At 45.6% G+C, this 27,452-nt stretch overlaps 1 protein-coding gene across 1 annotated transcript in view; it reads right to left on the bottom strand.

Annotated features, from left to right (window-relative positions):
* The window catches only part of DOCK3 (dedicator of cytokinesis 3), a 175,522-nt gene that overhangs the window by 42,268 nt on the left and 105,802 nt on the right, over positions 1 to 27,452 (bottom strand). The window contains 26 exon segments of the mRNA XM_075184216.1: positions 133 to 281; positions 362 to 420; positions 1,037 to 1,137; positions 1,838 to 1,913; positions 2,393 to 2,487; positions 4,091 to 4,189; positions 5,228 to 5,374; positions 6,742 to 6,869; positions 7,134 to 7,326; positions 10,550 to 10,720; positions 10,932 to 11,013; positions 11,324 to 11,424; positions 12,461 to 12,544; positions 13,117 to 13,214; positions 13,417 to 13,588; positions 13,657 to 13,763; positions 15,199 to 15,361; positions 16,396 to 16,520; positions 17,020 to 17,145; positions 20,614 to 20,702; positions 21,468 to 21,615; positions 23,142 to 23,202; positions 23,830 to 23,911; positions 26,093 to 26,212; positions 26,214 to 26,245; positions 26,975 to 27,016. Of these exon segments, the coding sequence (XP_075040317.1) occupies positions 133 to 281; positions 362 to 420; positions 1,037 to 1,137; positions 1,838 to 1,913; positions 2,393 to 2,487; positions 4,091 to 4,189; positions 5,228 to 5,374; positions 6,742 to 6,869; positions 7,134 to 7,326; positions 10,550 to 10,720; positions 10,932 to 11,013; positions 11,324 to 11,424; positions 12,461 to 12,544; positions 13,117 to 13,214; positions 13,417 to 13,588; positions 13,657 to 13,763; positions 15,199 to 15,361; positions 16,396 to 16,520; positions 17,020 to 17,145; positions 20,614 to 20,702; positions 21,468 to 21,615; positions 23,142 to 23,202; positions 23,830 to 23,911; positions 26,093 to 26,212; positions 26,214 to 26,245; positions 26,975 to 27,016 (2,850 nt within the window).

Here is a 27,452-nt window from a genome sequence, read left to right as displayed (position 1 = left end):
TTCATTAAACTTTATTCTACAAGATATCATATTATGTTCAGTTCTCTGTTAGAGAAGCAGCGTTCCTACGACACTAGTAACAAGTAACGTAAGCGGCTTTAGATGACGTGTGATGATCACGGCCCCTCTCACCTGCTTGAAGTTACCATTGCGCCGCTGCTCACAATCCATCATGTCGTGGAAAATGGGGATCATGATATTTCGCACCTCGGGTTGCGGGACAAGGGACACGCCCAGGAACGGGCCGATCATGCCGGGGATAAAGTGATATTTGTGCTCCCCTATAATGTACACAGAATAGACAGAGTATAGGATCCAGCGGGAGACACTGTACATATATGTACCGTGTTCTGTCACTTACCCAAGTTCTGCCACATGTTGAACAGCTCGTATGTCATCATAACACGCATGTCGCCATATCTACAGAACACGGAAGTGTCACTTACTGCTCAACACTAAAGACAAACTGCTCAGTACTACGGGCTCAGTGCTCAGTACTACGGGCTCAGTGTTCAGTACTACGGACTCAGTGCTCAGTACTACGGACTCAGTGCTCAGTAATACGGACTCACTCTCCAGTACTACAGACTTAGTGCTCAGTACTACGGACCCAGTGCTCAGTACTATGGACTCAGTGCTTGCTCAGTACTAGGGACTCAGTGCTCAGTACTACGGACTCACTCTCCAGTACTACGGACTCAGTGCTCAGTACTACGGACCCAGTGCTCAGTACTAGGGACTCAGTGCTCAGTAGTACGGACTCAGTGCCGAGTACTACGGACTCAGTGCTCAGTACTACGGACCCAGTGCTCAGTACTACAGACCCAATGCTCAGTACTAGGGACTCAGTGCTCAGTACTAGGGACTCAGTGCTCAGTACTACGGATGCAGTGCTCAGTACTACGGATTCAATGCTCAGTACTATGGACTCAATGCTCAGTACTATGGACTCAATGCTCAGTACTATGGACTCAATGGTTAGTACTAATAGTGCTCAGTAGTACTGAATGCTCAGTATTAGGGGCGGGGCACTTACTTGTCCAGGATCCGCCTCCTCTTTCCCGCTGCAAAGTTCTCCAGCTGCAGACTGGGCTGATTAATGAAGAGAACGGCCAGACTGAAATACGAGTTCCACACCTGAAAATAACAGACCGGTCTGTGAGGTCACTGGGGTGCACCCCTTAATGTAAGCCGGGAACTGGGGTGTACCCCTTAATGTAAGCAGGGAACTGAGGTGTACCCCTTAATGTAAGCAGGGAACTGGGGTGTACCCCTTAATGTAAGCAGGGAACTGGGGTGTACCCCTTAATATAAGCAGGGAACTGAGGTGTACCCCTTAATGTAAGCAGGGAACTGGGGTGTACCCCTTAATATAAGCCGGGAACTGGGGTGTACCCCTTAATGTAAGCAGGGAACTGGGGTGTACACCTTAATGTAAGCAGGGAACTGAGGTGTACCCCTTAATGTAAACAGGGAACTGGGGTGTACACCTTAATGTAAGCAGGGAACTGGGGTGTACACCTTAATGTAAGCAGGGAACTGGGGTGTACCCCTCTATGTAAGCAGGCACTGGGGTGTACACCTTAAAGTAAGCAGGGAACTGGGGTGTACCCCTCTATGTAAGCAGGCACTGGGGTGTACACCTCTATGTAAGCAGGCACTGGGGTGCACCCCTCTATGTAAGCAGGCACTGGGGTGTATACCTCTATGTAAGCAGGCACTGGGGTGTACCCCTCTATGTAAGCAGGCACTGGGGTGTACCCCTCTATGTAAGTACTTAGGGATGTGACTAGATATCAGGTTACTGCAAATAGAAGAGAATAATAATTGTGTTTACCTTAAAGTCAAAGTCTGCTTCACAGAAGTTCTTGTGCACGGCCGGAGACACGTACTGAACAGTCGTCACTATGATGCTGGGAAGAGATAACGTTAGTTTATAGAGGACGGACAGTGAAGCAGCTGAACCACTAACAGAGGAAATGCAGCCAATCAATTCACCAGGAGCATCAATGAGGCACTTTAAAAACATACCTATCACCTACAAACAGTGGAGGCAGCCATTATCCAGTCAATTCATTAATAACTAACTAATCCCTCAGGCGTGATGTCACTGGTACCTACTGAACTGACAGGCTGTATTTCTATAATTATTTAGTTCAGAGAACAAAACTGCTGCTTCCACTGTGTGTAACCGATGTGTAGTCTAATCGATATCAACCAATCAGTTAACATGTAGTGCTGATTGGTTGCTGTGGGTCACATGACATTTATGCTGAACCCTATATAAGAATGTCTGCGGCTGAAGGTTCCACCATGATGGTGTGGTCTGTACACGTGGGACCCCTGTGCCTCTATCATTAGTCCTGTGCCCCGGCCCACGCAGCGCTCTTACTTGCTGGCCAGAAGTCTCATCACTGTCCAGTCTGGAGGGAAGACGGTCAACTTCTGCAGGTTCCGAAAAACACAGAAGATCTTCAGCAGGAATTCCTGAAAAAACACGTAGTCCGGACTTAGAGATACCCGGAACACTGAGGAACGTTTACTCTGATACATTGTTACCCCAGAACCCAAGGTCATGTGATCTAGAACATGTGACCAGACGTCAAACCCAGGTCCTGAGGAACTTAATACCTGAATACATTATTATTATAAAAGTAAATCGACCTCTGCCCCTGACCCTAATACTCCCCCTGGGCCGCCTGGTAATATTTATGGGGGGCTCATTAACAGCTCATAGGGTATTGTTACATATTCTCACGTCTCACCCTCTGACCTCATTATTAATGTGATTTAGTAAATTTACACCATAGTGCTCCAAAGTACAACGAAAATAACCTTATCCAGAAAATGGGGCCATAAGTGTCGGCCATATGTAACTGTTATGTGTTTAATGCTTCTTGTTCTCAAAACTATATAAATATAATAATCTCACTGTGAACCAGGAGCTGCATAAAATATACTGTAAAACTTTACACCACAGGTACGTTATAATAATGATAAAGCTGTGGGTATGTTATCCTCAATTACTGCCTAATGGAGAGTCCCATTCTGCCTCCACATGGAGGCAGGACACATGACCTCACCATGATACCCACATGTCCATCTGCTTGGATGCCCCCTCCTCACCTCCGCCCCCCCCCTCTCCACTACCTCCTCACCTTCGGCCTCTAACCTCTACCCCTTCTTACCTCCGCTCTCTCCCCCTCCCCTCCTCTGCCCCCTCCTCACCTCCCTCTCCTCACCTTCACCCCCTCTTTACCCTCGCGCTCTCCTCACCTCCACCCCCTCCTCACCTCCATCCCCTCCCTCTCCTCACCTTCACCCCCTCTTTACCCTCACGCTCTCCTCACCTCCACCCCCTCCTCACCTCCATCCCCTCCCTCTCCTCACCTTCACCCCCTCTTTACCCTCGCGCTCTCCTCACCTCCACCCCCTCCTCACCTCCATCCCCTCCCTCTCCTCACCTTCACCCCCTCTTTACCCTCGCGCTCTCCTCACCTCCACCCCCTCCTCACCTCCATCCCCTCCCTCTCCCCACATTCACCCCCTCTTCACCCTCGCGCTCTCCTCACCTCCACCCTCTCCTCACCTCTGCTCTCTCCCCCTCCCCTCCTCTGCAACCTCCTCACCTCTACCCCCTCCTCAACCCCGCCCTCTCCTCACCTCCATCCCCTCCCTCTCCCCACCTTCACCCCCTCTTCACCCTCGCGCTCTCCTCACCTCCACCCTCTCCTCACCCCCACCCTCTCCTCACCTCCACCCCCTCCCTCTCCCCACCTTCACCCTCTCCTCACCTCCATCCCCTCCTCACCTTTGCGCTCTTCTCACCTCCACCTCCTTCCTCTCCTCCACCCACTCCTCACCTCCACCCTCTCCTCACCCTCGCGCTCTCCTCATCCCCGCCCTCTCCTCACCTCCACCCCCTCCCTCTCCCCACCTTCACCCTCTCCTCACCTCCATCCCCTCCTCTCCTCCATGCCCTCCTCACCCGCACCCCCTCCTCACCTCCACCCTCTCCTCACCTCCACCCCCTCCTCACCTCCACCCCCTCCTCACTTCCACCCCCACCCCACGTCCATCCCCTCCTCACCTTGAGTTCCTCTTTGCTCTGGAAGTTGTGCAGCAGATGCTGGTAATGAGTATCTGACATCAAACGCAGCAGCGATAGAAGGCAGGAAACATACTCCCCCTGGTGGGGGGGAAGAGTCAGAACAGTCAGTATGTTATTGGGGAGAGGACTCAGGGTAAGGAGTAAAGGATACTGTAAATGAGATGATACATAAGAAATTATCCCATAAGGTAGTGAAAGCCCAGTTATCTGAGTCTATGGGGTTATTTTATAAACATGAATAAAAAGGGGGAAGAAAACAAGATAACTAGACAGAAAATCATATGTGATCCATTACACATTTGATTTATTTAACATTTTCAATTGTGAACCGCTATAATTTGTATAATTATGTTACTGTAAACCACGCCCATTTACCTAATTAACATACAATTAAACTAATATGTTGTTAAAATGATGTAAATTCTTAGACTCTATAATTTTCAAGTACAGTAAAGTCACATTTAATCCATTATTCTCATTGTTTAATTCTCTGTATAGAATAATGCCGCTCCCTATTCACTGCTGTAGAACTGCCGCCACTAAGGATTGTCTTTAACTTTGTTGCAACAATGTATTGTTGCTGCCCTTTGTTAAACAGTTACTTTTAGGCTTCACACCCATTGGTGTTAGTTTTACACTATAAAGTGCATGTTGTATTCGGGGGGTCCCTGGAGGTCAGGCTCCCTGTGCCACCTGCGATAACACCAGTGAATGGAGCTGGCAGCATTTGGAATATTGCAATGTTGCTGCAACAATATAGTAGGTTTAGTGCATTTTATATATTATATATTTTTTATAATGATCTTCAACATTTAGATTGGCCTAAATCACGTACAATTTATCTGCACCTAGTTTTTACATATGTACCCGCTGGATGCTTGTGGCACCGGGCACACTATGATACATACAAACATACGGTAACAGCGGTTTTGTTACAGTGTCCACGGCTACAGTCTGACCGGTACACAGAGCTATTCCTGATTGGCTGTGCCAGGATACCAACCTGCAGTGCCAGTCATGTACCTGGGGCATCATTCGGGCCTATGATGGGCTGCTGAGGATGATGAGATGGATTTGGGAGGGGTTAGAAAAAAGAAGTGAATGTTAATTACTAACAGTGATCTCTGCTGTACACTGGGGGCAGCGTTGGCCTCTTACCGCCTCCTGGGCCTGAGATTTACTCATGATAATGAGCAGGGTCTGGAGCAGGACGTCCAGCAGGCTCTCCTGTAACATCTGGACCTCTTCTCCTACGTCCACCTCCTGCCGGAGAGAAGACGCCGTCAGCCGGGGCCAGGTGTGAATAATACAGACTATTACTGGGGTTATGGTGCATGTAGGTGAGGTCTATACATAGACTGTGTAAGATACCAGTATCCTGTACCTGATGGCCATACGCAGAGAATGAAATAATAAGCTCCAATTATTGTGTTTGATCAATCTTTAACAGACAAGAATAAGTGCAAACAAAGAGCAATAAGTAAAACTATATATAGTGTTTATATATAAATCTAATGAATGATCTAAGAGACAAACAGACCAAGCTCATGTTCACAAAATTGTGATTGGTTGGTCCTTTAGTTTGACTTATTAAGGTTGGCTTATGATTGGTTGGACCATTACTGTGGCTTGTGATTGGCTGGACTGTTAGACCAGCTTGTGATTGGATGAACTTTTAGCTCAATTTGTATTAAAGTGGACCCTTCACCTACACACAGAGGAGAAGTCATCTTGTGGGCTGAACCATTATTTAAGCTATCCCTGGTTCCTAGTGAATTATCACGTTTAATGAGTCAGCCAACAGAACGGCTCATTCCATCGTGTGATCTCTAGGATCACGTATGTGTATCACAAGTGACCATGTGACTAAAAGTGAGGGTTGACCATAAGCGTCATACAGCCCTGATTATAGACTATTTCCTGGCTGTCAACTACTATTGTCTCTATAAATCTACATAGGGAATAGAGGGACAATCACTGTTGTACTGCACAGAGCGCTGTCACACTGAGATGACCTAGTTCAGTATTGAAGAATGGGAATGCTATATTTGGTACAGATACCGTGTGAATATAGTACCAGGTTCAGGAGTCAGAGGATCCCTTCTCTATGTGGACCCAGTAACAGATCTAAGGACCTGGAGCAGCATCGAGGAGAGGGCAGAGCACAGTGTGAGTGGTCTGCGCAGAACAAGAGATGTACACAGCCCCCCACCCTTGTAAACGCTGACACCTCCACTGCTGGCTGCTCTCCTGAGGCTGAGGACCTCTGCTGGACACACGCTGTACTACTGTAGGAGAGCTGGGGGAACTGACATCGGGGATAAAGTCAGCTGGATTCTGATTGGCTGCACATGAAACATCCAATCAGGAGACAGCGTTGGTTCCCTCCCTCCTTCATTATCGCTGCTGCAGTTCATCCTCCAGTAACGACTAAATACTACAAAGATCATCTTCATTGTCAAAGGCGCCTATAACTATAATTTCCTTGGGGGCTGATCCCTCTTTAGTATGTTATTGGGGAACCTAGACAGAGGAACACGGCTCTGTAAGTCCAGGCTCTGGTTACTGTTACGTGTAGTCTGGGAACACGTCAGGAAACAGAACGGATCGGTTTTCGGGTTGATCCTCACCGTAGAGCTGCTTTTGATGATGGAGAAGATACTGCTGAGTATGCCGGAGCAGACCAGGAGCTCCTTCTGCTGCCGCAGGTGAAGGTGGATATGATGTAGGACCACCGGCAGGAGGATCCGGCGAGCATCTGTGGGAGACACAACGTCATACACCAGGCGTTAGTATGACAACCGGTATCAGACACTGCGCAGCCAACATGACCCAGCATTAAACTGACTGTAGCCGGACAATGGTCAAAACCACATTGCAGTTGGCGTTAACGAGCAGCGATCCTGTGTTATAAGTTCCCTTCTATAATTAAACAGGTTACTTGGTACATTACTGGCACTACCCATATGGCTGAGCAGAGGTGGGCACAGCACATGGTGCACAATATGGGACATTACCCCACCTGGGTATGAGAATAGCCTGCAGTCCACAGTGCGGCCGATAGACTGCAGCTTCACCACATCCATGGACTGTCCGAGGTGCAGGGTGCTGGGCAGACTACTGAGCGTCCCGCGGACAAACTCCGCCACCTCCGTCACAGAGAACATGTGCAGCAGTTCTTCAAAGATGGCTGGAAATGAGCTAAGGAGGGCGGCCTGCAAGTAGCATCAACGTGTCAGAGATTAGCACAACATACAACCTGAACATACTACACGCAGCAACATGTGACGTCACACTGCTCTGCACACAACGCCGATCAACCAATCAGACATAGCACAATAAGACATAACACACGGGACGGAACGTGTTGTTATACACAGAACTGAAATATCATTGTACATCTGGAGTTGCTGCATTACTTTCTCACCTTTCATCATCGCCTCTACAGCATAACACACCAGACTCTAAATCATGTTTATAAATACTATAATAGTATCGGTAACATTAACCGTATCGCTGAGTTATTACATCACATTAACCCCACATATACCAGTACCACTAGGCAGTCATACATGAGAGGCCGTAATATCAGAGAAGTATCTTCTATTATGGGAACTAAATCTAACAATATGTTTTCTCAGTAGACCCCTCTCCCCTCAACAAGTAGAACCGCAGATGTCCGAAGGCGCGGACCCCGACAGGACTCACTCCTACTGGCACCACAAGTGAGACTTATATGCTGTTATAAAGTAACAAGCGGGAATTTCAGGGATGTAAATACAATTGATTGACCGGCTGCTGCAGCTCAGCCGATGGTACAACCATTGGTGGATGCAGTTTACTTTTAGGCTTCTATTTATTAACCCGGGATGTGTCAGGTACGATGGGGGATCTCTGTTATCTGAGGGAGCACCGGAAACAATAGCTGTAGAGGAGATTTCTTCTTTAATAACTCAATAGTTAAATATGCAAAAACATTAGTGAGAGCTGTTATATTGTTGTAACTATAAAATCGACCATACAGAGAACTATCAACATGAACTCTCTTACTGAATATGCTGCAAAGTGGAGAATGAATTAAAAAAAACAATACAAAAAGGTCTAAAAATACAACAAACAGCGGCCCGGTCATGTTTACAATTTGCTGTACGTCCGAAATCCGCATTAAATCTATCAAGAGCAGTTATGTTCTTTTTTAATTGCAGTAAAAACGTTGGACCATGGCGAGGAAACTAATTATCCGCAAAATAAACTAAAATGTCTGCAGAAATAAACTGACATATCGAATATAAACTTGTCACGGTGGAGGGAATTTACTGTACAGACAATTAGAATATAATAAACAAGAGAGAATAACAGACTTCTATGAAGATATAAATGTACAATGACACAGGCTAGTTGTGAACTAGTTACAGAAATGAAGGTAATGTCAAATTTACTTTTAATCCAAATCTATGATTGTGCATTCAATAAACCCGATTATAAGATTTGTGTTATACATTTACTTATATATTTAGAGTTCACTATATTTTTTTCAACAAACACTACAAATGTCTGTCGACAAACTGCACTTATCATTTATAATCAATTTTGGGTCATAAAAATGAAATCAGCTGCTGGACAACTTGTTAATGTGAAAGTAAAACACATTTGAGTAAATTCTGCATGGAAAGCCACCGCTCAGCCCAAGTACCCGATGGCAAGACGATAGGTCTCCATTATACATATGGTCAATGTCACGGTAGACTAGACCAGGGTCTGTAACCACTAGATGGATTCTAAACATAAGATATTCATCATCATCATTTATTTATATATATAGCGCCACTGATTCCGCAGCGCTGTACAGAGAACTCACTCACATCAGTCCCTGCCCCATTGGGGCTTACAGTCTAAATTCCCTAATATACACACACAGACGGAGACAGAGATAGACAGACAGACTAGGGTCAATTTGTTAGCAGTCAATTAACCTACCAGTATATTTTTGGAGTGTGGGAGGAAACCGGAGCACCCGGAGGAAACCCACGCAAACACGGGGAGAACATACAAACTCCTCACAGATAAGGCCATGGTCGGGCATTGAACTCATGACCCCAGTGCTGTAAAGCAGAAGTGCTAACCACTAGGCCACCGTGCTGCCCATAAGATATTAATAAACAGCATCTCTGTCAGCGCAACGTGTAGATCAATCCCAGGAGTCAGGTAGACATGACGTCTAAAAATGTACTTATGTCATCTAACAATTCTATAGTCCTGAATTATTTGGCATTATAAACCCAAATAAACCAAAACTGTTCCTTCTGTTTCCTAAATATTTTTTTAAATGACTGAAACCAGTAATGGGGCGGCGAGTTCACCTTTATTTCGATGTAAGAACTTTACATTTTGATGTTTTATTTACATTGGTTTATTTGCCCAAATTAATCCGCTTCCACAATGAAAAGTTCCCGGATGGCGCAGAAAGTGGCCAAGTGAAAGGTCACAAGTACATAACACAAAGTAAACATTGCGACATGACAATCACAGGGCGGTAATGAACGGCTGAGAGTCTCCGACCTCCCAGCTCTACAACAGACTTAGAGGACTGAGCCCCTTGGGCTGTAATGTTAATCATCTACTATTGATTCATTCGGTCATTTTTAAATTCATGGGGATGTTAATTATGACAGTCCAATGAATCAATGTCTCCGAGTCTGTCATGATGAGAGGGAAAATTAGGGAGTGAATGACAGATGGAGTGCGAGACATAGAGGGTGCCGCATGGTTGAATTTTGGAAGATATTTCAAGCTAGTGAGGAATTTGGAGAGGGAGGAGGTGAGTGCTATGGGGTGGGGTAGTTTTTAGTACAGCAGTCACATATATAAAGTGCATAAGATGAGTATAAAACATGCAGATTCGAGGTTACAGTTTGCAGGTAAGAGTGACATGCGAGTATTTTGAACACGAGTTTGCAAGTGGGTGTAACGACGGCCCCATCACACAGGGAGGACGTGATTGGTTAGGTGAGTGCTGCAACTTTTAGTTGTGCAAGTTCTACAAGTGCATGAAGAAGGGGCTCTACTTACACAGCAGACTGTAGGGGGGCTCGTAGACCCCCCAGTTTTTTGACCGTCAGACTCCCCTGATCCGCTCACCTGTCCACCGGCTGCGGGCTGCTTCAAAGTTAGCAGGGAGGATCAGGACCAGAGGGGGTATAGAGGGAAAGGCAGAGGGGATGAAGGGGGGGGGGAGATCACATTTGAAGCACAGACCAATAAGCAGATAGAGAGATGTGTGTAAAGAAAGATGATACAAGATTAAGAAAAGAAAAGAGGAGAATAAGCAGCACGACAGCCGGAACTGACCCGTTGTATGCAGCCGCCGGTCATGTATTACCGGCTGTCAGTCCTGCAATGTCTGAGGTGTCAGTAAGGATGTGCGCTCCTCCCCCTCACCTGTGTAAAGAGGAGAGTATCAGAGCTTCGCGTGTCCAGGCTCAGCACAAACCGCATAGACTGGAACAGCTCATGGATGCTGCAACGGAACTGTTCCTCCTCCACGCCCCCCGTGGAACGGGCAAAGAGCATCCGAGACTGGACGATAAACTTGAAGAGAATCTCCAAAGCCTGCGAGGAGAGACCGTACGATGGTCATGGGTGTACGATGGTCATGGGTGTACGAGGACAGAACAGTGGGGACAATGTGATAGGGACATGCAGGGACATTGTATTAATGGTAACGGCCTCTGAAGAGGCCGTCAGGGGTAAACACTAACTACACACCCCCCCCTGTACCAGCATAAACCCTCTGCTATCTGCCCCCAACACTGTTCCGCACCCTCATCGCCTCCTGGATGTGGTCCTGCCTGACGAGATCTGCGGAACGCTCCATGTACCACTTCAAGCACCGGATCAGCTCTCTGAAAGAGAAAGAGCAAATTAAATCATGGTTGTATAAAGCCCACCTGGTAACTTAGACAGCACACTGCATATCACTATTGTCACTTCTTATAACATAACTATAAGTGCACCCAAGTGCCCCTACAAGCCCGGCTGGGCCCCTAATTCCCGTACAAGCCCAGCTGGGCCCCTAATTCCTGTACAAGTCCTACAGGACCATAATTCCCCTAAGAATCCGGAAGGGCCCAATTTTCTCCACCCAGCCCGATGTTCCTCCAGCTCCACACAACCATCCCAGTACCCCCCTCACTCACCCACTGACCTACTCACCGATATGCCAGAGCACCAGCAAAGTGTTTCTGTATGTACGTGTCCAAGACCGGCCGAAAGTGGAAATATTTACTATCCCGCAGGAGATTAATGATGAAAACCTGTATAGGAGATTATAAGCAGAGAAGACGTGGACTATAAGTTCTCACGAGACACAATCTATACATACAGCATAAATAGGACAAAGATACAACATTGTCTGTGCGATGAGCTGGGTCTGTATTGTAAATGTTTCTGTGTGTCCAGGGGGAGATATAGAACATGAGGAATATACTATAAAGCAGATCTACAACAATATTCACACTGTACAGAAATGGCCAATTCTACTCATGTGGATTTGATGATCTCAACATAAACAGATTTATTTATTATTGTGTATTTATATAGCACCGGTCATATTACACAACGCTGTACAGAGAATATGTAACTCACTCACACATAGACACACACACAGACACACTTACACGACACACACTCACACTCAGAGACACACACTTACACACAGACACACACTCACATATAGACACACACACGCATAGACACACACAAACACACACAGACAGACACACACTTACACACAGACACACACACAAACTAGTGTCTGCCTTGTCAGTAGCCAATCAACCTATCAGTATATTTTTGGACGGTTAGAGGAAACCCATACAGACATGGGGAGACCATACAAACACCACACAGGTAGGGCAGTGATCGGAATCGGAATCGAATCCATGACCCCAATGCAGCGAGGAAGCAATTCTAACCACTGTGCTGCTATAAATGCTGATTATTACTGTGTTACAGCAACAGCCAATCAGACAGTCCTTGCTCCTGCCAGCAGCTAGTCTATGATGGACAACACACTGGCTGTAGGTGCAGGGGTGAGCGGGTCCCCTACGTCTGTCGCACTCCAGGTACGTTCTCCTAGCTCCTGTCTCAGACAGACCCCCGGAACACAGAGGCAGTCAGCGGACACAGAACACAGATCAGTGATACTCTGTATTGTGGTTTAATGGAACATGATGAGTTATACTTTAATGTGGACATTCAGTGACAGGAGGGATATAAGACATATAGACCCTGTAGTGTGTGTAACATGGGGTTATTAGGGAGGACTCTGGACCATCAAGGCTTCCTCACCAGTGACTGAAAGACCAGCAGGCCGTACTTCTCAGTGTTATCGTCCAGAATGACGAACAGCGTGTCCAGGATGTCCTGCAGAAACTGAGAGGAACACAGAAATATTAAACATTTACAATACGCTCCCGATCCATAAACGTTCCACATCCAAAACCTTCACCTTCTAGATCAGGACTGAGGCCACCTGTGGCCCGATCTCTGCTTCACATGGTCACCCGCAGCTTACTGAGACAGCATCACTTTTATTCCCATAAAGTATATACAATTATGTAAAACACATAACATACAATGAATCCTCGGTGATCATACAATGTTGCAGGGTAGTTCCTCAGACCGTTATAATGAGCCACCCGCATTATTTAGGGACAAGGACAGACCCCTTACTTATCTTCCAGTGACCCCCCCACCCTTCCCTCAGTCGCGCTGAAGCAGGTTGTGGAGACCACTGAGTAGAAGAGACCAAGGACTCAGCTTCTTGTCCAATCAGCAGCAGAGAACAGACAGTGGCTGCAGGACAATAACTTACTGACTGCCGGGGTCTCCTCCTCAGGTATGGAGGGGTGGGTGGTGTTTGGCTGGATGGTAGTCAGGGATCTGGGTTTTCCCTATAATGATGTCCCAACTCATTACAGGTTTCTCAAATGTAAGTTTCATACCTTCACAATCTCCTCTCCGCTCACGTGCCGAAGACGACCAAGAACATCCAGTATCCGATCAGGGTAGGCTTTCCACTTTAAAAGAGCCAATAGGTCAACTAGTGGTTGAAAACAATTAGATCATTTGGGGTAATAAGTTAAATTGCACTAATCATGGCTGTTATCATGGCTGCGTAATCGTGGTAGGGTAATGGTGGCTGTGTAATCATGACTGTGTGGTCGTGGCTGTGTAATTGTGGCTGTGTAATTGTTGCTGTGTAATTGCTGCTGTGTAATTGCCGCTGTGTAATCACACTGTACCATTCTGTGTGAGCTTGGTTGAGGACAGCTGCGTGGAGACACAGAAGGTCTCTTTGGGACTACGCTGGAACATCAGACTGGACGGGATGTTGGGGCAGCCACTCGTATCATCCTTACAGCAGGGCAGACCCAGGTACAGAGCGTGGTTGTTGAAGGTGCTGTTCTCATCACACTGCGGAGAGACGTTAGGTCAGAGTCTGGGGGGGGGGGGCACAGGGTCACTGGGGGGTGAATCTGTACCTTGTAGACATAAAGCTCGTGGATATCATCAGACAACGTGGTGCCATCGTCTCTCATCAGAGGAGTAAAGGAGAATCCAAACAGCTTCTTCTCTCCCTTATCCTTCGCTGAAACAGGTAGACGGGAGAGGTAAGAACAGTGACAGTGATGGAGGAGAAGAGACAGCGCAGAGATAACGGAGGAGAAGAGACAGCGCAGTGATAGTGGAGGAGAAGAGACAGCTCAGAGATAACGGAGGAGAAGAGACAGCGCAGTGATAGTGGAGGAGAAGAGACAGCGCAGTGATAGTGGAGGAGAAGAGACAGCGCAGTGATAATGGAGGAGAAGAGACAGCGCAGTGATAATGGAGGAGAAGAGACAGCGCAGTGATAGTGGAGGAGAAGAGACAGCGCAGAGATAACGGAGGAGAAGAGACAGTGCAGAGATAACGGAGGAGAAGAGACAGCTCAGAGATAGCGGAGGAGAAGAGACAGCTCAGAGATAACGGAGGAGAAGAGACAGCGCAGTGATAACGGAGGAGAAAAGACAGCGCAGTGATAGTGGAGGAGAAGAGACAGCGCAGAGATAACGGAGGAGAAGAGACAGCGCAGAGATAACGGAGGAGAAGAGACAGCGCAGTGATAGTGGAGGAGAAGAGACAGCGCAGAGATAACGGAGGAGAAGAGACAGCGCAGTGATAACGGAGGAGAAAAGACAGCGCAGTGATAGTGGAGGAGAAGAGACAGCGCAGAGATAACGGAGGAGAAGAGACAGTGCAGAGATAACGGAGGAGAAGAGACAGCTCAGAGATAGCGGAGGAGAAGAGACAGCTCAGAGATAACGGAGGAGAAGAGACAGCGCAGTGATAACGGAGGAGAAAAGACAGCGCAGTGATAGTGGAGGAGAAGAGACAGCGCAGAGATAACGGAGGAGAAGAGACAGCGCAGAGATAACGGAGGAGAAGAGACAGCTCAGAGATAGCGGAGGAGAAGAGACAGCTCAGAGATAACGGAGGAGAAGAGACAGCGCAGTGATAGTGGAGGAGAAGAGACAGCGCAGAGATAACGGAGGAGAAGAGACAGCGCAGTGATAATGGAGGAGAAGAGACAGCGCAGTGATAGTGGAGGAGAAGAGACAGCGCAGAGATAACGGAGGAGAAGAGACAGCTCAGAGATAACGGAGGAGAAGAGACAGCGCAGTGATAGTGGAGGAGAAAAGACAGCTGGACCCCTGTAATGTGAATATCTATATACTGAGCAGTATATTTGTGTAATCTGGTACAAACTGAACTTTCTGCTTTAATAGTGATATTAGTGTTTGGCCTCTAGGATTTGTTTCCTTATAGTCAGGTAACGATTATTCCCCCTCTCCTGAGGACCCAGCAGGTAATCAGTTTCCTCATCTCTAAATAAATACCCCAGCATTTCAGTCTTTACCCCAAATACCCCAGAGCTGTTTATCTTTATCCTAAAATGCCCCAAAGCTGTCTGTCTTTACTCCACAAATACCGTGTGTCACTCCTCTCCCTGTATTGTACAGTGTATGACGGCGTCTCTGACGTACTGGAGCAGTGTCTGAACTCGAAGCGTAGATGAGACCCCCGGAATCGGTCGATAGGGATGGGCAGTTTGATGAGCTCCCCCCACCGGGGGCTGTTGTTGTGGTAAAGGACAAAGGAGTGGTACTGCGTGCGGGCCGGTTCTCCTGTACCCAGACTGACACAGTCCTGTAGGGACACAGCAGAGAGGTATATATGTATTATAGCACAGTCCTGTATGGATACAGCAGAGAGGTATATATCTATATTATAACACAGTCCTGTATGGACACAGCACATAGGTATATATGTATATTATTACACAGTCCTGTAGGGACACAGCACAGAGGTATATATGTATATTATAACACAGTCCTGTATGCAGCATTATCCAATATATAAAGTTACATAACCTGCAGCATTATTCAACAAATAAAGTTACAGAACCTGCAGCATTATTCAACAAATAAAGTTACAGAACCTGCAGCATTATTCAATAAATAAAGTTACAAAACCTGCAGCATCTTCCAACAAATAAAGTTACAGAACCTGCAGCATCATCCAGCAAATAAAGTTACAGAACCTGCAGCATCATCCAACAAATAAAGTTACAGAACCTGCAGCATTATTCAATAAATAAAGTTACAAAACCTGCAGCATCATCCAACAAATAAAGTTACAGAACCTGCAGCATCATCCAACAAATAAAGTTACAGAACCTGCAGCATCATCCAACAAATAAAGTTACAGAACCTGCAGCATCATCCAACAAATAAAGTTACAGAACCTGCAGCATCATCCAACAAATAAAGTTACAGAACCTGCAGCATCATCCAGCAAATAAAGTTACAGAACCTGCAGCATCATCCAACAAATAAAGTTACAGAACCTGCAGCATCATCCAACAAATAAAGTTACAGAACCTGCAGCATCATCCAACAAATAAAGTTACAGAACCTGCAGCATCATCCAACAAATAAAGTTACTGGCCATGCAGCATCATCCAGCTTGTGTAACCTTACAGCATATGGAAGCTGAGGCACTTTATATTTATAAGAGATGGTGATATTTGTAGTGGGAGTTGTGGAGACAGCAGTATTGCAGTGGTGGGTAGTGTAAGATAGAAGGATAGTTGGCTTTGACTAAATGTTGCATATTTCCAGCTGTGTGTGCTCTTCTGATGAAGCAGGGCGCACGCAAAGTAATGATGAAGATCCGCTCACCCGCAGGTTCTCTCCATCTGCGTACAACACGTGCATATTGACCTCGATGTTCTTCTGCACGCTCTTCCCTCCTCTCTCAAAGTCGCCCTTTTCCAAGGTCACATAGAGATCATTGCGCACATCCCCTGTGATGACAATCACACATTAATGAGTTAGAGATCTGCAGAACATCCCTAGACCTTGCAGAACATCGCAGCCCGGAGGCGCTCTGCCTGACTGCAGAGCATTACTACCTTGCAATAATACACAAATAACACAACACAGCCCCCTCTCTATAGTGTCATACATTGGCTGAGTGATAGAGTAGATCTCAGAAGGCGTCATGGGATGACACATGGAGGCTTGTACCGTGCCCCCATGTGTGTGTGTGTCAGAGTGTATGTGTGAAAGTGTCAGATGTGTGTAATTGAGTGTGTATCAGGATGTGAGTGTGTGTGTGTGCGAGTGTCAGTGAGAGTCAGTGTGTGTGAGAATGTCAGAGTGTGAGTGAGTGTCAGTGTGTGCGAGTGTCAGAGTGTGAGTGTCAGTGTGTGGGAGTGTTAGACTGTGTGTAGCAGAAGCACATTTGGGACTGGAAGGACTTTTAATAATGTTCTATATTCCAGATGTATGTTACACTTATACCTGGCATAATGACATCGGGGAAGCCCAATTTGCGGGTAACGGCTGCGCCCCTGTTAAACAGCAGCTGGTTTTCCCTACGGATCTGCTCCATGTCTCCCCTCAGGAGCTGTAAAGACACAATAAGCCCTGCACAGCGAGGAGGACCAGTCAGATGCCGCAGATAACGTTTATTTATAGACATAACATTTTTTTAAATAACATTGATTTACTGAAAGCATCAAAATGTGATATATTGCAATGATTCTATATTGATATTGTCACACTACAAGGACATGGGATTTGCATGAATTGTGGGTGGTAAATTCTCTAATGGGGCAGGGATTGTGTCTACATGTAACAAATATTTATTGGGCAATTCAACCTTTAAAGCAACAATCCCAGGTAGATTTTTTTTCTTTAGATATAAATAAAATAAAAGTATGTTTTAATCCTACATCTGATATTTCACCTATCTTCCTACAAATCATTATCTCTTTTCAGACACAGACCAGTGTTCTCCCCAGAACCAGTTGTCATCCGGCTCTTGAACCACAACAGAGTCCTATTATAATAGAATAAACCATTATAACAAGCACTATGTGAGCTCTATAGCCAACAGTGTGTGTTACATCACTGACCACTGTCTGACCAGTCCTGACAGGTGTGGACAACATTATTCAATATTACTGACCCCACCCAGCTGTCAAAATTTCCTGTGGAGAACACTGCAGACACAAACACAGTCAGCCTGTTACTCTGACACAGGCTCACAGCTCTCAGCATGTCATGTGATGGCAGAGGGGGGAGAAAGAGAATGTAACAGTACTAACGGATCTCACAGGTGCGTTCCAAAACCTCACTGCTCACTGCATAATGTGCTATGTGACTGTGGTTGCCATGGTAGTCCAGAATTATAAATCATTAAAAAAAAGTGGGAAATTCCAACATTCTTCTTATCGCCAGCCACAGTGATTTATATCTAAAAAAAAAAACACTCCTGATTTTTCCATGGGATTTCTGATTTAAAAAATTGGAACTCAAAATAACAGCTTCAGTTTTAGTAAAATGCTAAAATATATACAAAATACCAGAAAGGTTCTCAATTCTCATGAAACATTCACAAGACACACAGGAAACTTTGTAAACATGGAAAGAAATGATGGCATGCTTAGTAAAGGCTTGCAGACATTAGGGGATACTTAGAAAGAAACATTCTAGAGATCTGTAATGTGAATACAGCCATTCTGTGTGCTGAATCAATATATCGGAATATCTGTCTGCGCCATACACTCAATCTCTGCTTATTATATTTCACAATTGATAATATGAGGAGCTGCAAACATTATTATTCATTTTTCTGTTGTCTTATATGTTAGCTGAAATCTTCAGCTCCCAAGTACATAAGTTAGGAACAACTTTCATATATGCTTATTCTTCCACCAATAATTATTGAGCAAATTGCAAATCATCTTATTATTAAATTGGGAGATATTAATTATATGAAGTGTGTGCCAGATCTGTCATTTACAGAAATACAGACATACAGTCAGGTCCATAAATATTGGGACATCGACACAATTCTCATATTTTGGGCTCTATACACCACCACAATGGATTTGAAATGAAACAAACACGATTTGCTTTAACTGCAGACTTTCAGCTTTAATTTGTGGGTATTTACATCCAAGTCAGGTGAACGGTGTAGGAATTACAACGGTTCCTATATGTGCCTCCCACTTTTAAGGGACCAAAAGTAATGGGACGATCGACTCAAAAGCTATTTCTTGGACATGTGTGGACTATTCCCTCATTATTTCATCATCAATTAAGCAGGTAAAAGGTCTGGAGTTGATTCTAGGTGTGACATTTGCATTTGGAATCTGTTGCTGTCGACTCTCAATATGAGATCCAAAGAGATGTCACTATCAGTAAAACAAGCCATCATTAGGCTGAAATATCAAAACAAACCCATCAGAGAGATAGCAAAAATATTAGGTGTGGCCAAATCAACTGTTTGGAACATTCTTAAAAAGAAAGAATGCACCGGAGAGCTCAGCAACACCAAAAGCCCCGGAAGACCCCGGAAAACACTGTGGTGGATGACAGGATAATTTTTTCCCTGGTGAAGAAAAACCCCTTCACAACAGTTGGCCAAATCAAGAAGACTCTCCAGGAGGTAGGTGTATATGTGTCAAAATCAACAATCAAGAGAAGACTTCACAGGAGTGAATATAGAGGGTTCACCACAAGATGTAAACCATTGGTGAGCCAAAAAAACAGGAAGACCAGATTAGAGTTTGGCAAACAACATCTAAAAAAGCCATTACAGTTCTGGAACAACATCCTATGGACAGATGAGACAAATATCAACTTGTACCAGAGTGATGGGAAGAGAAGAGTACGGAGAAGGAAAGGAACTGCTCATGATCCAAAACATACCACCTCATTAGTGAAGCATGGTGGTGGTAGTGTCATGGTGTGGGCATGTATGGCTGCCAATGGTACTGGCTCCCTTGTATTTATTGATGATGTGACTGCTGACAAAAGCAGCAGGATGAATTCTGAAGTTTTTCGGGCAATATTATCTGCTCATATTCATTCAAATGCTTCAGAACTCATTGGACGGCGCTTCACAGTGCAGATGGACAATGACCCGAAGCATACTGCAAAAGCAACCAAAGAGTTTTTTAAGGCTAACAAGTGGAATGTTATGCAATGGCCAAGTCAATCACCTGACCTGAATCCGATTGAGCTGCATTTCACTTGATGATGACAAAACTGAAGGGAAAATGCCCCAAGAACAAGCAGGAACTGAAGACATTTGCAGTAGAGGCCTGGCAGAGCATCACCAGGGATGACACCCAGCGTCTGGTGATGTCTATGCCTTCCAGACTTCAGGCTGTAATTGACTGCAAAGGATTTGCTACAAAGTATTAAAAAGTGAAAGTTTGATGTAGGATTGTTTAGTTTGTCCCATTACTTTTGGTCCCTTAAAAAGTGGGAGGCACATATAGAAACCATTGTAATTTCTACACCGTTCACCTGATTTGGATGTAAATGCCCTCAAATTAAAGCTGAAAGTCTGCAGTTAAAGCACATCTTGTTTGTTTCATTTCAGATCCATTGTGGTGGTGTATAGAGCCCAAAATATGAGAATTGTGTTGAATGTCCCAATATTTATGGACCTGACTGTATGGCCTATGGCGCTGAACGTAGCTATAAAGACAACTTTATACATGTAGAAAACTGTACTGACCGCACTAAATATATAAATCTCAAGTCTTAAGTTATGAAAATATCAGAATAAGTTTAGATCCACAGATCGGTATTTTGGTACATTAGAATACACCAGAAACCTATGAGAACTACACCAAATGATGTATTTGATCTCTACAAGGTTCTGGGGGTCTCTAACTGTGCAGGGGCAGGTTATGGAAGCTTCTGCCCCAGCAATGAGCCAGTTACCTGAGGATCCCTCTTTTCCAATGAGTTATTTCCAATTACTGAGGACTGGGGTGGGAGGAATCCAGGACTGCTCATGGTACGTGGGAAGACCCTACCACTGGGGAGAACTTATTTGGGAGTTGGTGATCTGATTGTGTATTTGGTTGTTACCGTAGTTGGAGCTGGGGGTGGAGTACTTGGTGCTGGTCTTTCGAATGATGTTCTCATGAATCTGGTACCACTCGTTCTCATTATTACACCTGGAACAGGTAAAGAGATGAAGTCAGAGGTGGGATACATGGGGGCTACAGAGTATAACTGATGTATTATAAGTCTATCTGCAGCCTGTAGTCTAAATGATCTCACAATTCTTGCTGGAGGTGTCACTATGGTACATTAAGGGGAACTTATAACCAGAGCACAAATGTTCTCTACTTTTGAGCAATTGTGTTATGAGGAAGCACAAACATTAACCAGATCTATCTCATCATCTGCTGAGGTATAAATGTCTGTACTTATATACACCTATATATCTATATACTGACATATACACATATATAATATATGTATATACTCACATATACACCTATATACTCATATATACACCTATATAATATATCTATATACTCATATATACACCTATATATCTATATACTCACATATACACATATATAATATATGTATATACTCACATATACACCTATATATCTATATACTCACATATACACCTATATTATATATCTATATACTCACGTATACACTTATATAATATATCTATATACTGACATATACACCTATATAATATATCTATATACTCACATATGCACCTATATATCTATATACTCACATATACACCTATATATCTATATACTCACATATACACCTATATAATATATCTATATACTCACATATACACCTATATATCTATATACTCACATATACACCTATATATCTATATACTCACATATACACCTATATAATATATCTATATACTCACATATACACCTATATATCTATATACTCACATATACACTTTCAGGACAAAGTCCTTTTCCTCCCGGTGCTCACACAGCGCTGGTAGCACCTCCCCCAGACTCAGAACAGCGCACCCATACGGCCGCCGGTAATGGACATGGGGGAGGCCTTTCCGAGAGTCATTTAGCAGCATCCGGCCTAACGAGAGATAATGGTGATTACTGCCGATGTAAATGTACATTATATAGTCTGCGGCCCGCTGACGTATAACACTGTATTACACCTAAGGGGCGATGTACCCTCACTCATATAATTCATATAAGCAGTAAATGACACGTGACGGATGCCAGGTTTCTGTCACCATTAAATACACTGAACAATAAAACAATTTCAAGCTGTAGACAAACAGCATATTCATGAAATACTCACGTTAATATTAATGATGTTTAAAGGGTTGCAGATCATTGAACGTTTGGAAATATGTCACAATCATGTGCAGGTTTCATTTCAATGAATTATTGTCAGTTGCTTTTAAACCTCAATTTCAGTTTAGTAGTAAATATTAGGTGGTTTTGTTTAAAAATACCAGCACAGGAAGCAAATAAACATTATTAGGGTTCATAGACCCTGTGTAAGTAGAGATTCCTCCCAATAAAATATATTTAATGACACAAAGTGTTTAGTATAATATGGAGAAACACATGCTGGGATGGAGAAACGCGTGCTGAATGGAGAAACGTGTGCAGGGATGGAGAAACGTGTGCTGGGATGGAGAAACGTGTGCTGGGATGGAGAAACGCGTGCTGAGATGGAGAAACTGGGATGGAGAAACGCGTGCTGAGATAGAGAAACATGTGCTGGGATGAAGAAACGTGTGCTGAGATGGAGAAACGCGTGCTGGGATGAAGAAACGTGTGCTGAGATGGAGAAACGTGTGCTGGGATGGAGAAACGTGTGCTGAGATGGAGAAACGTGTGCTGGGATGGAGAAACGCGTGCTGAGATGGAGAAACTGGGATGGAGAAACGCGTGCTGAGATGGAGAAACATGTGCTGGGATGAAGAAACGTGTGCTGAGATGGAGAAACGCGTGCTGGGATGAAGAAACGTGTGCTGAGATGGAGAAACGTGTGCTGGGATGGAGAAACGTGTGCTGAGATGGAGAAACGCGTGCTGAGATGGAGAAACGCGTGCTGGGATGGAGAAACGTGTGCTGGGATGGAGAAACGTGTGCTGAGATGGAGAAACGTGTGCTGAGATGGAGAAACGTGTGCTGGGATGGAGAAACGTGTGCTGAGATGGAGAAACGCGTGCTGGGATGGAGAAACGTGTGCTGAGATGGAGAAACATGTGCTGGGATGGAGAAATAGGTGCTGGTTTGCAAAACACATGCAAACATGAAGAAATACATCCTGGAATGGAGAAACGGGAGCTGGGATGAAGAAATGGAAGCTGGGTTGGAGAAACGTGTGTTGGATGGAGAAATATGTGCTGGGATGGAAAAATGCGCTCTGGGATGGGGCAATGCGTTCTGAGATGAAGAAATGTATGCTGGGATAGAGAAACGCACACAGGGATGAAGAAACGCGTGCTTGGATGGAGAAACGAGCACAAGGATGAAGAAATGCATGCTGGGATAGATAAACGCGCACAGGCATGAAGAAACGCGTGCTTGGATGGAGAGACACGTTCTAAGATGGAGAAACGCGTGCTGACATTCACTTACCTATTCTGATGACATGAATGACTAGATGGAGGTCTCGCTTCACATCCTTACTGCTTAAATCCTGTCACAAAACACATAAGAGTCACGTCTTCACACAGGGAACATAACATCATGATATAAGCACCGGGACAGTGTCTGCACATCCAAAATGTTCACATCCATGTAAAATGTACATACGTGTTCTCTTTATACTGTTACACAGGTAATTAGAAGATTGTCATGCAATTATAATAGAAAGGGATCTAATTGGCCCTTTAAACATTGTGCAACATTTAATAAACATAAAAACAGAGAGATGGGAACTGTAAGAATAATGTGCTGCATGGACCCTCCTCATGTTTATAGCTGGTCAATGGGACACTCATGTGTAAGTAACAAACTGTCCTGATTTCCAAGGGACTGTCCCACTTTTCCCACTCTATCCCAGCTCCCACTATATCTCTCCTACAGTGTCTCAAACTGTCCCAATACTGGGAGCAGGGACTCACTGCAACCTGAGTAAGATGTGGTATGACATGTGAGGGGGCATGACATGTGAGGGGGCATGACATGTGGGGGGCATGACATGTGGGGGGCATGACATGTGTGGGGAGGGGGGCATGATATGTGTGGGGAGGGTGACATGTGAGGGGGCTATGACATGTGGGGGGCATGACATGTGGGGGGCATGCAGAGAGACATTACATACTGTGAACAGAGCGCACAGTCGCTCCAGCTTTTCTGGGTTTCTGGGGCCTCCATTCTTGTTGAGCCGCACCATGAACCTCTCACTGGTCAGAGGATAAAGAGAGGGTTTAGTGTGACAGTGCTGGGGGTCTGATGAGCGAGACGTACAAGTGACAGTAGGTGGTAAGAGGAGGGACATACAGGTGACAGGAGGTGGTACATACAGGTGACAGAGGGTAGTAAGAGGAGGGACATACAGGTGACATGGGGTGGTAAGAGGAGGGACATACAGGTGACAGGAGGTGGTACATACAGGTGACAGAGGGTAGTAAGAGGAGGGACATACAGGTGACATGGGGTGGTAAGAGGAGGGACATACAGGTGACAGGAGGTGGTAAGAGGAGGGACATACAGGTGACAGGAGGCGGTAAGAGGAAGGACATACAGGTGACAGGAGGTGGTAAGAGGAGGGACATTCAGGTGACAGGAGGTGGTAAGAGGAAGGACATACAGGTGACAGGAGGTGGTAAGAGGAGGGACATACAGGTGACAGGAGGTGGTAAGAGGAGGGACATACAGGTGACAGGAGGTGGTAAGAGTAAAGACATACAGGTGACAGGAGGTGGTAAGAGGAAGGACATACAGGTGACAGGAGGTGGTAAGAGGAGGGACATACAGGTGACAGGAGGTGGTAAGAGGAGGGACATACAGGTGACAGGAGGTGGTAAGAGTAAAGACATACAGGTGACAGGAGGTGGTAAGAGGAAGGACATACAAGTGACAGGGTAGTAAGAGGAAGGACATACAGGTGACAGTAGGTGGTAAGAGGAAGGACATACAGGTGACAGAAGGTGGTAAGAGGAGGGACATACAGGTGACAGGAGGTGGTAAGAGGAAGGACATACAGGTGACAGGAGGCGGTAAGAGGAGGGACATACAGGTGACAGTAGGTGGTAAGAGGAGGGACATACATGTGACAGAAGGCGGTAAGAGGAAGGAAACACAGGTGACAGGAGGTGGTAAGAGGAGGGACATACAGGTGACAGAAGGTGGTAAGAGGAGGGACATACAGGTGACAGTAGGTGGTAAGAGGAGGGACATACAGGTGACAGGAGGCGGTAAGAGGAAGGACACACAGGTGACAGGAGGTGGTAAGAGGAGGGACATACAGGTGACAGGAGGTGGTAAGAGAAGGGACATACAGGTGACAGAAGGTGGTAAGAGGAGGGCAAGAAGAGGTACATACAGGTGACAGGAGGTGGTAAGAGGAAGGACATACAGGTGACAGGAGGTGGTAAGAGGAGGGACATACAGGTGACAGGAGGTGGTAAGAGGAGGGACATTCAGGTGACAGGAGGTTGTAAGAGGAAGGACATACAGGTGACAGGAGGTGGTAAGAGGAGGTACATACAGGTGACGGGAGGTGGTAAGAGGAAGGACATACAGGTGACAGGAGGTGGTAAGAGGAGGGACATACAGGTGACAGGAGGTGGTAAGAGGAGGGACGTTCAGATGACAGGAGGTGGTAAGAGGAGGTACATACAGGTGACGGGAGGTGGTAAGAGGAAGGACATACAGGTGACAGGAGGTGGTAAGAGGAGGGACATACAGGTGACAGGAGGTGGTAAGAGGAGGGACATACAGGTGACAGGAGGTGGTAAGAGGAGGGACATACAGGTGACAGAAGGTGGTAAGAGGAGGGACATTCAGGTGACAGGAGGTGGTAAGAGGAGGTACATACAGGTGACAGGAGGTGGTAAGAGGAGGGACATACAGGTGACAGGAGGTGGTAAGAGGAGGGTCATACAGGTGACAGGTGGTGGTAAGAGGAGGGACATACAGGTGACAGGAGGTGGTAAGAGGAGGGACATACAGGTGACAGGAGGTGGTAAGAGGAAGGACATACAGGTGACAGGAGGTGGTAAGAGGAAGGACATACAGGTGACAGGAGGTGGTTAGAGGAAGGACATACAGGTGACAGGAGGTGGTAAGAGGAGGGACATTCAGGTGACAGGAGGTGGTAAGAGGAAGGACATACAGGTGACAGGAGGTGGTAAGAGGAGGGACATACAGGTGACAGGAGGTGGTAAGAGGAAGGACATACAGGTGACAGGAGGTGGTAAGAGGAAGGACATACAGGTGACAGGAGGTGGTAAGAGGAAGGACATACAGGTGACAGGAGGTGGTAAGAGGAAGGACATACAGGTGACAGGAGGTGGTAAGAGGAAGGACATACAGGTGACAGGAAGTGGTATAAGAGACAATGGTAACAGAGTGACAATCACCTGATCTGACGTGCCTCCCTCATGTCATAAAGCGAGAAGAACAGATCCACATCCTCTCCGATGTTGCTGTGTGTGAAACTCTTCAGATTGAGTAGCAGGTGGTGAGGGATTGGGGCCCCGTGGCTCCTTGTGACGCTGCCTCAGGGTGTCTGCCTGTGACAGGAAATCAGGTCAATTGTCACCAACCTGTTCTACCTCCCAGACAGTGCTGAGCCCCCCGAACGTCACATTCTCTCTGCCGCGTCTCTAACCCCCCACCTCCCAGACAGTGCTGTATCCCCTCTACTAGGTCTGTATATCCTCCCTCTTGTCTCTTTACTCTTACTGTGTAATCTCCATCCTCTCAGATCATTACATAATTTGGGATGAGATAAAAGAAATTATCAGCGGGAACAGGGTTCCCTGGAGAACAATAGAGGATCAGGAGAATGGACTATGAATCCGGTCTCTTCTCTTATCTTTGCTTTTAAGTAAACAAATCTGTGAGGAGGAGACAGGACCCTGTTCTGTACAGTATAACAGTCTACTAACACGGGTTTGCCGTCTTTTCAAAGAGAAGCCGATGACTGATGAATATAAAGACAGTTATTGGGAATAGAATTCTATAACTGTCTCTTGACATCCAGAAAGAGAGCGACTATTAGAGACTCTGTGTCTCTTGGTCATGTGTCAGGTTTTCTGCTAGTTGTCAGTACTGCTTTGGGTACCACTCATCGGGGGCACAAGAAGTGTTGGCATGTAAGGTTGTGGCATAATCCCTTCCCCCTTCAGACCCCTCTAGCTGGTGTCCCTATTCATTTTCTATTTACCCTGTCAGTCAGCCCCTGGGTCCCTCTTTCTCTCGCCCGTTTTTCCGCCCCACCCCTCGCAGTCACCCCTCACCTGGTTGGTGCTCTGCTGAACAGTGTGTCGACTTGACAGATGCTGCAGAGAAAATTACAGACTGTCAGAACCTCACATGTTGCATTTCAATGTCATCCTCACCGGCCGAGACCCAGCGCACCCAGCTCAGGGCCGCGGGTATCACAGAGATTCTGTCATTTTATTAATTAACAGGAAAGTGCGGAATTGCCAAGCAGTTCTGGTAGCACAATGTACTGATGGAAAGTATAGATAGAAGTTATTTTTATACACATTACAGGTGCCCTCTAATATAGAATGACACAATCGTGACATTTTGGAGATTAAACGGGGAACTACTCATTGAATTACAATCTTGTCTGCTGATTTATTCTATGTAAAAAATAACTTTAGGGAATGTATAGGCTGTTATAAGGCTCCGGAGAGTTAGACACAGAAGCAGAATTACTACGGTGAGAGGTAGAGGATAAACACTAGGACACACACAGCGTGTGGGCCT

Source organism: Mixophyes fleayi, chromosome 8, assembly GCF_038048845.1.
Source record: "Mixophyes fleayi isolate aMixFle1 chromosome 8, aMixFle1.hap1, whole genome shotgun sequence".
Taxonomy (NCBI): domain Eukaryota; kingdom Metazoa; phylum Chordata; class Amphibia; order Anura; family Limnodynastidae; genus Mixophyes; species Mixophyes fleayi.
Note: the sequence above shows the minus strand (reverse complement) of the source record. Positions and strands in the feature narration are given on the sequence as shown.